The 14,119-nt window shown below is 40.2% G+C and overlaps 1 protein-coding gene across 13 annotated transcripts in view; it reads left to right on the plus strand.

Annotated features, from left to right (window-relative positions):
- Positions 1-14,119, plus strand: part of NEB (nebulin) — a 205,399-nt gene that overhangs the window by 153,029 nt on the left and 38,251 nt on the right. For 12 of the 13 annotated variants that reach the window (XM_070476209.1, XM_070476208.1, XM_070476207.1 and 9 more), the window contains 10 exons: positions 2,099-2,203; positions 2,911-3,015; positions 3,272-3,376; positions 5,608-5,712; positions 5,869-5,973; positions 6,610-6,714; positions 7,693-7,797; positions 9,024-9,128; positions 11,297-11,401; positions 11,787-11,894. In XM_070476209.1, coding sequence (XP_070332310.1) covers positions 2,099-2,203; positions 2,911-3,015; positions 3,272-3,376; positions 5,608-5,712; positions 5,869-5,973; positions 6,610-6,714; positions 7,693-7,797; positions 9,024-9,128; positions 11,297-11,401; positions 11,787-11,894 — 1,053 coding nt within the window. Of the gene's footprint in view, positions 1-2,098; positions 2,204-2,910; positions 3,016-3,271; positions 3,377-5,607; positions 5,713-5,868; positions 5,974-6,609; positions 6,715-7,692; positions 7,798-9,023; positions 9,129-9,757; positions 9,863-11,296; positions 11,402-11,786; positions 11,895-14,119 lie in introns of all 13 variants that reach the window. The other variant, XM_070476218.1, reaches the window with a different exon arrangement.

Consider the following 14,119-nt stretch of genomic DNA (forward strand, 5'->3'; position numbering starts at 1 on the left):
CAAGGAGCATAAACAATGCATACCAAACAATGCCTGCCTAAGTACAGGGAAAATATACTTCAAAGGGAATTATAGAAACGGCATGGAGGTGAGTCTTGGTTCCAAATTTACTTCCATTTTGTCATGTGACCTTATCTGATTCACTTCAACACCCCAATTTCCTGAGCTAGAGAATTAGACTAGATGATGATCTGGACTTCTTTTAGCCATGAAATTCCATGCTTTTGTGGATTTGGTTTATTCAAAAATTTAGCCTGGGAGAAAGAATACATTTCTATTTATCTCCTTTCTTTCAGTAGTAACACCAAAAACAGTCCCAAGCAAATGAGCTAAATTTTGTTTCAACCTGTGCTTGTATATAATTTAGATGTAAGGAAATGGACACGTACATACATATGTATATACATATTATTTATTTCCTACATTTTATCTGTTCAACCAGCATTTTTATCCACGATTAGGGTAAATTAGGGTTTATTCTCGATTTAGACTTTCTTGTTTGCCTTATTATATTAAATAATACCAAATAGCCTCAATATTTATTAGTGAGCTATTATTTTTCAGATCTTTTATCTAAATACAAGGTGATAAAAGAATAATAAACTGAGCTTCTGCAATCCATGGGCTCATAATCTCTGAGAAGAAACAGACATCAATAGGATAAGTAGTATACTACAGGAATGATCAAGACAGTATGGACTCTAGGGGTTCTTCAGGCAGATAAAACAGGAAAGAAAATTCTAGGTAGAAAGTATTTGAAATTGGCCATAATGAGTTCTAGAACCTGGGACGAGTTTCAGATAGCACATGGGGAATATGGAAGACTGTTGGGAAATGAGATTGGAGACCTAGGATAGACAGGCCAGGTTAATGTGGTTGGTATATTAATGATCTTGGACTTGATGAGAAGTCATTGAAGAATTATTTCCGAGCAGGATAGTCTGAACATTAAGACCTAATTAGTTCTGAACTTTAAGAAAATCTTTTTCTCAGGCTTGTTAAAGACAAGTAAGCCCTGTGAAGTGTCCAGCAGAGGATTTGGGAAGGTGGTTTAGAGGCTTTTAAGGATGTGTAGTAACAAGCGGTATAGGAGGCTGAACTAGGGCGTTGGCAGTGGGAAAGGAGAAGAAGGTCATATTTAAGAACTGTCACAAAGTTAGGAGTCCAGGATTCATGACTGTTTTGGTGTACATATGAGGGAAAAGGGGTCTAGAATGACTCCCCAAGTTTCTGGCCTGTGTGGCTGGGATATCAAGGAGCTATTTAACAAAATTTAGAAGCCATCAATTTCAGACTGATGATTGAGGTCCTGGGTGCCGATGAGGTTATCCAAGCAGAATGTATAGGGTACATTCTGGTAATGGTATAGGGTAAAAGGGGCCAAGCCAACACTTAACTCCAGCTAATAGCTGTCTTTGGGGGAGTGCAGGACCATAGAAGGGAGCTGAGGGATGCCTAGAAAGATGGGAGGCCACCTAGGGGAGAATAGGGGAATGGAAGGCAGAGAACAGAGTTCAGGAGTGAAATTGCTGAGCAGTTCCAGTTGCTGCAGAGAGGCATTCTAGGATTTTGCAATTGTAATGTTGGCGGTAGTCTTAATGAAATTCACTTCATTGGAGTGGTTGGGCAGTAGCCAAACTATTCCCTTGAGAAGTTAATCAAAAGAGAAAAGAAAAACACATAGTCTGCTTGGTTGTGAAAGAAAGAAATAAGGCCTTTGGCAGAAGTTGGAAAAGACTTGATAAAAAGAGGGACTTGGGTCCATTTGTAGAGGAAGGGAAGAAGGCTGGAAAATCAGGGCTGAAGGTTTAGAGAGTCGGGGGCAACTGCTGGAACAGGGTCCTAGATGGCATGAGAGAAGGGACCAGGAACATAGCGGGAGGCTGGGCACTTGAACAGGCTGCAGAATGTTTCTAATTTTGATACAGGGGAAAAAGAAAAGGAGAGGGTAAATAACGTATTGGTTTATTGGACAGAAATTGAGGTTGTCGCAGTGGGAAAGCCCCCGCTTTGTCTCTGAAGTCAGCAATAAAGGCATCTGCAGGGCACAGAATCTGTCAATGAAACGGAATGATGGTTATCACTATTTTATCTACAGCTGGTGTACAGAGCGGCAGGTAGGAAGCAGAAATCAATCTTCACTTCAGTTACTGATACACCTGACCTCACAAGAGCCAAGAGAGGGCAGAAGCTTCAGAGCCAGGTAACGTTCATACATGAAGATTCAGGAAGCCTCCCAGGCTGGCACCACGGGGAGTGTGTGTGTGTGTGTGTGTGTGTGTGTGTGTGTGTGTGTGTGTGTGTGTGTAGGGGGGTGGTTCTGTGTTCCTGACCACTCCTGTCAGTAGCAGACCCTCATACTTGGTGGTCCTGATGCAGCCTCATGCCCTTTAACTTCAAGAAGCTGTTTTCTCTGGGGGCAGTTGTCACTATGGTTAGGTTTCACATGAGCAGGTAATGCCATGCCATCTTTTCTAAGTTCTATACAATTTTAATCATTGGATGAGTGGTCTGTGGACTCCAGGTGCTGAAAGTAAATTTTAAAAATTTGTTCCATAGAACCTATCTTTTGTCCAAAGACAAATGAGATGACATTTCATGCATTCAGGCAAAAATGGAGGAAAATATGTTGAGGAATCTATCAGTATCGTCTCATTCTTCTGTTGGCATTTTATCACGTGTTTAGATTAAACCATACTCAGCAATAAGAATGTTAGATAACTAGAGTGTGTACCTGTGTTTCTTAACAGGAGACAGAAAGAAATAAACAAAAACACATGTAGCAAACAAAAGGGCAATAACAGGTAGATACTGCCCTTCCATTTTAGGGTTAGAAATGAGTAAAGAGGACTGAATACTAAGTATGGAGTTTCACCTCTATAACATCTGACCCCTATTCTTATTATTTAGTATCTATATGTTGAACTCGCCACCAAAGAAAGACCCCATCATCACGCTGGAAACCAGACCACAGCCCTGAAGCACGCCAGACACGTGAAGGACATGGTCAGCGAGGTAAGTTGGGAATTCAGCACTGAGGCACAGGGCAAAGAAAACAGATCCTTCATTCAAACCTTTACCTGCTGCCGCTGATCAGAGAGCTCTTTTCTAGAAGTTGTGCTCAGCAATATCAAGACACAGAAGGCAGAGCTATTCTCTTAACAAGCATTATCCATTGTGTCCTTAGGCTGGATCTGTGACATGGTTGTGAGTTGGGAAGGATGAAGACTCCTGAGCTTAAATTTCTCTCTCTTCCATCTTCATTTCTTAGAACAAGTACAAGATTCAATATGAAAAGATGAAGGACAAGTACACTCCGGTTCCAGACACGCCAATCCTCATCAGAGCCAAGAGGGCTTACTGGAATGCCAGTGATGTATGCATCTCTGCTTTCTTCCTTCTGCTGTGAGGGGGCAGCCAAGGTGGTGGTACCTAAGAAGCATGAGATATTACAGTCACATCTTTAATTCAAAGTCCTGCCTCACAACATGAATCAGGAAAAAAAAAACAAAAACACAAAAGCCAAACAAATAGGCACAAACAATACCCATGTGGCAAAGTTGCTAAGAATAATGCTGAGAGATACTGAAAAGCTACTGCTTTTCTTGTTACTCTTCTGAGCAAAAATATGACCCTTCTGATTCTTTGGTAGCATTTCCTAGGGATACTTGATGACTAACTGTTACTTATCTATAAAATGCTGCCCGGGGAGCCAGTCAAACACAGTTTCAAATCCCGATGCTGTGATTTGCCTGCTCTATGACTCTATATTTCCCTATTTTTTCTGAGACTCTTTTCTTGTATTTGGAATGAGGATAAGAATTGTGATAATTAAATTATACTAAATTTCAAGACAATGGTACACATTTTTAAAACAGTACTGGTCTCTTAGTTGACATTCAGAAAATATTTGTTCTTCCCTTGATTGCTAAGTCATGTGAATGATACATTTGTTAGAATCAGGAGGGACAGATTTTCATCTCCCATACCATAAGATCAAAAACAAGAGTGCCTTTCAGTGGTAATGAGATTTTATGTTAATGAAGGTGTAAAATAAATTAACCCTGGGTAGATGGCCAGTCCTTATCAGTTTTGTGTCCCAGAACCCAACTGTGAATTCATTGCACTTGTTACCTGAACTGGGGTCTCTGGAGGACTGCACTTGTTGGGACTTAACCCAGCTGAAAGTTCAAGCAACCCCATCACCCTCAACTTAGCAACATAAATTTGGGATTTCAAGACATCTTAGCGAGTTACAGTGATCCCTAAACTGAATTGTGAAAAGGTACAGCAAATTGGAACAATATCTCAGTTCTATAATTTTGTCATGAATTTTCATTTGCAGCTAAAAGGAGTCTGCTGGTTGGAAAGAGGCCATGTCAGTTTGCTTAAAATATAAGCTGAGAAAGTTATAAAGTGTGAAAGTGCTGGTCACTCAGTGTGTCCAGCTCTTTGTGACACCATGGACTGTAGCCCACCAGTCTCCTCTGTCCCGGGAATTCTCCAGGCAAGAATACTGGAGTGGGTAGCCTTTCCCTTCTCCCAGGGATCTTCCTGACCCAGGGATCTAACCCTAGGTCTCCCACATTGTGGGCAGATTTTTCTGAGCCACCAGAGAAAATCTTATGCTAACCTCAAAATCAATTTGCTTGGATATTTTTTGTCTTCTTGTGACATCCCCATCTTTATCACTTCAAGGTTACTGTTGCATATTAATTTGAACCAAACTTACTCACTTGCATCACCACTTCTCAGAGATGTCCACACAGTGAAATTGGCCCCGGGAGCTCATTTTACACCAATGTAACAAGGGTGGTATCTCACATTAAGCTCGGCCTATCTACCATGGCTATCCCCACAAGTAGAGTGAAACAATCTTAAGAGATTACCCATCTGAAAAACAAAGTTAAAGGAATCCTTCAATATGTGTTTGCTGAGCTATCCAGAAAAAAAGGGTTTGTTGAGGTTGAAAACAAGTGTGCTGAGAGAAGTATTCATTTCGTGTAAATGAGATGACTCTTCTGTGATATTCCTAGGCTCAAGTCAGAGCTATCTCTCTTGAAACATCACAGAGATAGAGATTGTAATGAAATCAAGTTTCAGGATTGCTCCATGGAGAAGACATTTTAATACCAGGAGTTAAACACTGAATCTTTCTTCTTTTTCCACGTACACTAGTAGGTCTTGGGCTCAACAAAGTTATGCTTTTTTCCCTTTCTCCTCCCAAATGAGATTTTGGTTTGCTCATTTTGCATCTAAATAAACTTTTTAAGTACTTTTAGATTTATAAAAAAGCTGTAGCAGTAGTATAGTACAGAGTTCCCACATAGACTACACCCACTGCCCTATTGTTAACAGCCTACGTCACCATGGGACATATGTCACAAGCCAATAGTGGTACATTATTTTTAACTAAACTCCATACTTTATGCAAGTTTCATTAGTTGTCTCCTAAAGTCCTTTTCCAGGATGTGAAAGAGCTTTTTGACCTCTCCCAAATTTATTCAAGAGAAAAATAAGAAAGAAGACAAGAGAATTCAAGGTTAAAAGAGCTTAATTATATAATTTGGTACTTTTCCACAATCCATGTGCTTTTTCTCTTACCAGCTACGCTATAAAGAAACATTTCAAAAGACCAAAGGGAAATACCACACTGTGAAGGATGCTCTGGACATCGTTTACCATCGCACTGTCACAGACCACATCAGCAAAGTATGTCCCTACTTCTTTCTGCTTGTGTTGGACTCAGTAACCCACCATTATTTTTAAAAGTACCTCCCTTTCCTAAAACTCTCTGGAAACAAGTGGATTTTTTTGTACGTTAACTTTGGATAAAGTTAACTTTACGTTAACTTTGTGGTTTTACAGATAAAATACAAGGAGAACTACATGAGCCAGCTGGGATTCTGGAGGTCCATTCCTGATCGCCCTGAGCATTTCCACCATCGGGCAGTCACTGATGCAGTTAGTGATGTGAGTTGTGAAATCTGTTTTTACACATAAATTCATATGCCCACATGACTTATGAAACAAACACTGTATAACAATTGATTGAAACTTGAGTAACTTTTAGCTCTTGTGTATGGATGTTTAAGTCCTAACACTCATTGCTGAATAAGTGAGCTTCAACTTGGGAGACAGAAAAATGTATTCAAATTTATTAGTCTAATTTTTCTTCTAAATGTGTAACATCATATTACATGGCTGGAAGTGATATACTTCAGCTAAACAATAACCTATTTTTGATCTACTGGAGAGACTACTTCATGAAGCAATTAAGACACATAACAATGCTCATTTAGAAAGAAATTTTAGTTCTTTATATGAAAATACAGTTGCCAGCTTAATGATATACTCTCTAGGAAAGTATGCCTGTTAAATTTGAATTGCTTTAATTGGTATTAAAATGAAAATTCTAATATGCAGTACAATATACCATAAAGTGGGCAAAAGTCAGTGTTAGTGGAAACACCTCTTAAATAATTATTTCAGTACTTTATTATTCCATATACCTCACAGTCAGAGCTTCTATTTGTTCTACTTTCGTTGATCCTAACCTACTGCTATTTGGAGGTAGGTTCTTAAAACTCTTTGATGTTCTTCTCCCAGGTAAAATATAAAGAAGATTTGACCTGGCTTAGAGGCATTGGTTGCTATGCCTATGATACTCCTGACTTTACTCTGGCTGAAAAGAACAAGACTCTCTACAGCAAGGTATGGATCTACTCAGGGATAATGGCCACATCCATGCAGTGTACGCCACTGCCCACAGAGAGTACTAGAAATGAGGAAACAGCTTCTCATATTTCTATCTCTGTCCTTGCTTCTAGCCCCTAAAGTAGGAGCACATACTGCGTTATTCACTCTACTCAGGAATATTTTAGTGCTGACCTCATTGACAACAGTAATCATTTATTTATATCATTCCTTGGAATTTGATAAAAGGCCATCTCAGTACAACTCCTCATGGCTCTTCCAGAATTTCCTTCCAAGTAATATGTCTCTGGGTGATTTGATATGGCAGCAGATATAAAGTGAGATTATTTTAATTCACAAACTTAACATGTGACTTGAAGCAAATAACTGTTTTTTATGGCCTCATTTTCCTACTTACAAAATAAAGCAGTCAGATTAGGTTCCTTTGAGTTCTAAAATAGAAGTAAGCAAATTTCTCTGAAAGGTGCCAGATAGTAGATAGTTTAGACTTTGTGGACCATATTCATTCTGTTGCATATTCTTTGTTACAATCCCTAGAGATAATTTTAAAAAATTGTCTAGTTCGTGGGGCTATTTAAAAACAGGTAGTCGTCTAGATGCTAGCATATTCTTACTCTAAAATAATTATCTGATTAATCCCTGGAAAACTACTTCTAATTAAAGAGTTAAAAACTGCCTTCACATGCACATGGAAATACCTTCAAAGTAAAATAATTATCACTATAAATATTGAAACAAAGAAGAAATTGATTTGAATTTTTATCCAATATGGGAATAGATCCATTTGATGTCTATTCAATGTAAGTATGTATTTGGGGGCTAGTTTTCAAGGCATTGGGGTGGTATGCCCTTCATTGCTTTGGGAGATAGAGTATGTTTAGTAATTACTTGTTAACTCTATGAATGAATTAATCACACATGTCTTACTCTTAATCACAACCTGCTATCAAGTAACCATGTTTCTGTTTTCTCTAGTATAAGTATAAAGAGGTATTTGAAAGGACAAAGTCAAATTTCAAGTATGTTGCTGATTGTCCAATCAATAGGCATTTCAAGTTTGCGACTCAACTAATGAATGAGGTACGTATGACCTGATCCGGTTAAACCTATTAACTTCCCTTAGTAGTCTATAAGTGACATTTGATTAACATGCAGCACATAAAATGACAGGAAAGCCTTTGAGTCTTTGGGAAGACACTTATGATATCCCTGCGTTATGGGCTCTGCCAAAAGCAGGAATAAGAACAAATGCAGGGCCTGTGCAGAGTGGAGTGCGACCCCACAGCACGGCCTCTGCCGACACTGGCGTGGGGCAGCACAGCCCTTTGGGTGCCTCTCAGCCGAACTCCCTTCAGCAGGATTCTCTATAGAGTTGGGAGACCTATAAGTTCAAAGTTAATTTCGTATCCCTTACCAAGGCCCAGAAATGGCAGCCCTAATCATGTAGTTGTGATTCACACATTCAGACATACTGCCACAGTTACTCACACATTGCACAGAAGTGTCCATTTGCACTTGAGATATTCCTCTGTCTTCTACCCAGTTTTTTGTGGAACTGACTTTGCAATAGTTTAAGTTAAATTTAGCTTAAAATGATGAAATAAGCAAGCTATGAATTAACATATGTTTGGATGGTTTTACATTTAATTTCCTGTCTTTATATTTTCTACAGATTTACATAAATTCAAAAACATTAGAAAATTAGTAAAATGAATCTAAAAAATGAAAGTATAGCCAATGGTATATTTTTTTCAATGTATTTCTTTTTTTTTTTAAATTTGCTCTATTTTCAGTAGATTTCCAGATGGGATGACTCTGAAGAAACTATCAGTAACTTCTTAGGAAGACAGTCTTGATATATTTTGTTTCTATTTTTCTAACTCATAAAGTATTTCCAGGTCTCTTTTATAATAAGATAAATTAACTAGCATTAGAATGTGTCCATGAATATGCTTTTGATTCTACCAGCACTAAGTAGTAAGCCAATAGCTAGTCAGTGCCTTATTATAAATACAATATAGGATGTCATAAAACCAACATTGCTAATTACATCATATATAAAGATGGGACATTTTAGGCATAAGGTGCTTCCACTTGGGTATCATAATTGATCTAGCCCAAGCCCCAGCCTTTTCCAGGTGATCTTCTTTTGATCTCTTTCCTTCCTGATTTCATTATCCTGGATGCTTTGGGAGCCCACCTCTAGAAAGGACACGTTTCTGGCTCTCTGAAGTGTTTATCTTGGGACATTTCTATACAGCCTTGAAATTGTACTCTTGCTATAATTTGATATGATGTTTGAGCAGAAAAAATACAGAGCTGATTATGAGCAGCGGAAAGATAAATACCACCTGGTAGTCGATGAGCCTAGACATCTGCTGGCTAAGACCGCAGGCGACCAGATTAGTCAGGTACTGTGATGGGGCCGCCTGGATGGCCAAGCAGGACTGCGCTCCAGTTTCTCATGAGATGTCGTCCCGTCTGCTGCAAGGATGTCATAGGTTCTGCCTATGATATTGGGATGTTCTGTTCCAGAGTATCTGTCTAGCCACCCAAAGAGCCCACGAGCTCTTTGAGTGTGCCAGTCTACGCTCTGTGTCCTCATGTGTGCGGCGGTGAAGAGGCGATGCACAGCCAGGTCCTTCCACCCTTCATCCTTCTGGAGGGCCTGTGTGTCAACTGCAGGTGCAAAATGCAAATTAAGGTGCAAATGCAGAAACAAAGAAACAAATTAATGGAAAGAAGACAGAACTCCTTACTGTATTTTTCTACTCCGATGATGTCATCTTTTCTATGAGGCAATTTTGGTGGGTTTAGCTCTGTTATCGCCCATTCACAAAGGCTTTGATGGTCACCTGCAAATTGACAGTCAGCCTGCTTGGCATTATAATGCATTTGGTGTCTTCACCCACACATACACATGAGAACACAAAGTTTGTATGCCTACATCTCTTCACTCAGAGGTGATGGGGATATAGAGCCGTCTTCTTTTCTGTCTTCATAAGTCTCTTTTGTGCTTCACTGCTCTTTGCATGAACAGAGAAAATATAAGTCTAGTGCCAAGATGCTTCTGAAACAAGGATGTAATGAAATCCTGCGTCCAGATATGTTGACTGCCCTCTACAACACATACATGTGGAGCCAGGTAATGTCTGATGAGATGGGAAGAAGAGACTGAGAAGCCTTGGGGGCATTCATCTTTAAGCTTTCCCTGGTCTCCTTCCCTGCCCCCTGCCCAAGCTGGTTTCCCATGACAAAGCTGCATAAACATCCACTCCCTGCCAATTACCTCTGGATGTGGCCGAGCGCAGTGCCGCAGTGGCCAGCATCTCTCTGTCTTCTGACACCTTTGGAACTCCTAGTAAGACTGAGGCTTTTTCAAACTGCCAAAGTTTTCCAAATTGGTATGACATTAGTTTATGTTTTTCACTGTTTGCCCCAAAGAAATAGATTTCTTAGAGATAAGGATCTTAGTTACATTTGACCATATTTAAAAGGTCTGAATATCTAAAATTTTCATCCAATGTGTACATTGCTTTCTAATGACTACTCTACCATTTTGGAGAGATGAGGATGATGGTGCAGCTCTTTGAATATTGGACATATTCATGGTCCCTCTTGTGTTTGATACTGTATTTGTTAGGTTATTTCAGCACATCTGTCCTCATGCACACATGTTAACAATACTACTGATCACCTTGCCTTCCTACAAGGTCATCTGAAGCACACTCCATCACCTTTCCATCATATGTTGAAAGGTAAATTTGAAGCAGCAAAAAAAAAAAAAAAAAGACAGTGGTCATTACCTAACTACCAGATACAATGTTAATAAATAATGCCATTGTTTCCACACCCCCAAAAAGTTTTTAATCAATCTTTTGTATTGGCAGCTTGTTTTATCACTTTACTTTTGTATTAGCAACTTGTTTTATCACTTTAGTCTGATATCAGACCTGCACATGAAATGAGAATGCCTTCCAATGGACATACTATTTGCCTGAACTTTTCATCTTGATGTGATCATCAGATAGCTGTGCATGGAATTTTGCTGCGCTCTTTGTGTCTGCTTGAAACTGCTTATGTGCATGAAAAAAAAAATCATGACTTGAAAATTTCAAAAGTGAATGTCTTTTAAAATAACTGCTTTGAACTGTACGTATTCATCTTTTTCATCTGTTTCATCTCTGATATGAAAACATAGCTTAAGAAAATATGTATTTGATGCAGCTCACTGTGAGTGAATCATTACTTGTGAGACTCCAGAGAGCATGGGTCTAGGCCTGGCTCTGAGATTTCACTCTACACATGCCCTTAGCTTATCCTCTTAACCTCTCTGGGGCTCAGTTTCCACATAATATATGGAAACTATCATTTTATTCTTATTATTATCTTCTCACTCTGTTACTCTATTGCTATCAAAAAGATTTAATATGAAAGCATGGCATCATCCCCCACATCTATGGGGATATATATATAATAATCCTGTTGTTTTCCATGGGACTGTCTCAAAAGGAGAGCTAGAGTCCCTGATGGCCCTCTCCTACTTCAAGTTGACTTGCTCTTCTCCTCTACGACTTAGATCAAGTACAGAAAGAATTATGAAGAAACAAAGGACAAGTTTACCTCAATTGTGGATACTCCAGAACACCTACGTACTACAAAAGTCAACAAACAAATCAGTGATGTAAGTACGGGGAGCACTGAGTGGTTTCTTGACCTTGGGGGTATTTGCCAGTGTGGAAGGGCATTTTAGATGGTCACCTGTTTGGAAGACTCTACCGCCATTTAGTGGGAGGGAGGGGGGACACTGAATGTCCTACTGTGCTCAGGACTCTTCTTTTAGAGTAAAGTATCATCCCAGCCAAGTCAGCAGACAGCCCATTGTAGAGGCACGGGCGCGTTGAGAGCGCTTGCAGAAAGCGTGAAAACCTGATGAGTCTATGGGACTCTCTCTCCTTTGTGTGTACTCAATGGCAATAGCAACAATGCTCCCTTTATATTTTTACACACATTGCAATATAAATTGAGATGCAGAACGTTGGCTCTTTCTGCCTTGACATCTCTTTCAGATACTGTATAAGTTGGAATACAACAAAGCGAAACCCAGAGGCTACACCACGATTCATGACACGCCCATGTTGCTGCATGTCCGGAAGGTCAAAGATGAAGTCAGTGATGTAAGTACCGGGGTGGCTTTGCAGCCCCTCTCACCTTGGCCTCTTTCTAGTGTGAGTTAACAAACCCAGGACCAATTATCTATACCCGTGTAACAGTCGATCTAAATTGTAGCAGTTTGAGACCGCAGTCATCTTTTTTGCTGAGCATTCCGTGGGCTGGCTGGGCACAGCCGAGCAGATGCTGTATTACGTGTGCTGGCAGACAGCGGCAGCTCAGGAAAGCCACAACTGCCAGGAGCTGTTTGCTCCCAGCGCCGGCGCCTGATCAAGCCTGGCTGGGCACTCAGCTACTGTACAGACAGGAACCTCTATACGCGGCCTTTGTGGCTTGGCTGTCTCAGAGCATGGTGGATGTGTCCTAAGAGGCTGGAGTAGAAGCTTCCAGGCCCATTGAGGGCCACTCCTAGAACTGACACAGAGTCACTGTTGCATTATTTTGCTGGGCAGAGTATACACACCTAGATTCAAGGGGTGAAGAGAGACAGGCCTCCTCTGGGTGAACAAATGGGAAGGTCACACTGCAGAAAAGCATGTAGCGTAGAAGGATATTGTTGAGACCATTTGAAAAATGCAGTGGGCCATAAACTCTATGAGGACTCTGTAAGCTTCATCTCTGCTGAGAGGAACAAAGTAGCCATTAAATCCTAATACTTTGAATTTGAGTAGAAATTATATCCATATATTTTGATAAACATCGCTAGATTCTGTGGTGGAAAACTGTCATCATTTTGGGGGTGGTGGTTCAGTCACTGAGTTGTGTCCAGTTCTTCGCTGGACTGCAGTATGCCAGGCTTCCCTATCCTTCACTATCTCCTGGAGTTTGCCCAAATTCATGTCCAGTGAGTTGGTGATGCTGTACAACTATCTCATCCTCTGTCCCCCGCCTTTTCCTCCTGCTTGCTATCAATCTCCCAGCATTGGGGCCTTTTCCAATGAGTCAGCTCTTCATGTCAGGTGGCCAAAGTATTAGAGCTTCAGCTTTAGCATCAGTCCTTCCATTGAAAATTCAGGGTTGATTTCCTTTAGGATCGACTGGTTTGACCTCCTTGCATTTGGGGTAACAAATAGATTAATATGTTAAAGAACTCCATGGCTTTGTGGGCATCGCATCATAAAGAATAGTAAAAGCAACTGTGGAAATTCCTACCCCAAAGCCCTGACTGAGGCTGGTGCTCAGGAGTTCTTTGGTAGATAAACAAATGGGTTCACACTATTGACTTTGAGTTGCCTAGAAAAATGTTAAATATATCCGTGCACTGTTTATGAAGGCAGAAATGTATAAATCATTTAAAAATACGTATTATATTTTTCATATAAAAATAAGTTTTGGCACTTCAAACATAAACATTAGGTATTCATAAACATCTATAAGGTAGATCCCCTATGTGGAGCAGCCCATTCTCTCTCAGTGGGAAAAAAAAAAAATGAAGCAATTCTGCATCCATTTCCTTAAGCTTTCTGATTATAACCATAACCCGAACTGATGAAAAATATGGATGTCCAGGCCTGAACCCTAAAGCTACTGATTTGCTACATTTATGAAAAAGCGCAGAAAATTGTGATTCACTTGATCAGGCAAATTTAATAAGCACTACTGTGGCTTCCTTTGGACAGTTTTATTTCAGATTTAACCATGTTAAGACCTAAGATCCTTCTGCAATAATTAGTGAGAAGGCCCAGATGAGGCCTCAGGGCCCTGAAATTTAAAAGGAGCAAAAATGGGTGAAGCTAGAAATTCCAGGCTCAAGGTGAAAAAATGACCAGTTGGGCTCACAGAGGCTAAGCCTTCCCTGTTTCTCCCTCTCCCACCAAAACTCACTAGTGGTGGCTCTAGCAATGGTAATACTGATGACAGCATTCATCCATCAGTATATTGATTCATTAAATATTTATTTGGTTCCTTGGGGGTCTCCCAGGTGGCACTAGTGGTAAAGAATCTGCCTGCCAATGCAGAAGACGCAGATTCCATCCCCAGGGCAGGAAGATCCCTTGGAGGAGGAAATGGCAGCCCACTCTGGTATTTTTGCCTAGCAAATTCCATAGACAGAGGAGCCCGGCAGGCTGCAGTCCATGAGATTGCAAGGAGTCAGACACGACTGAGTGACTGAGCTCATATGTTGTCTGTTAAGTGCCTGCTGCTGGGAATGAAATACTGAATGATACACATCTTTGCCCGCAAAGGATTCAGCTCAGTAGACAAATAATTACAACATAAAATGATAACA

The sequence above is a fragment of the Odocoileus virginianus genome, chromosome 13 (genome assembly GCF_023699985.2).
Source record: "Odocoileus virginianus isolate 20LAN1187 ecotype Illinois chromosome 13, Ovbor_1.2, whole genome shotgun sequence".
Lineage (NCBI taxonomy): Eukaryota > Metazoa > Chordata > Mammalia > Artiodactyla > Cervidae > Odocoileus > Odocoileus virginianus.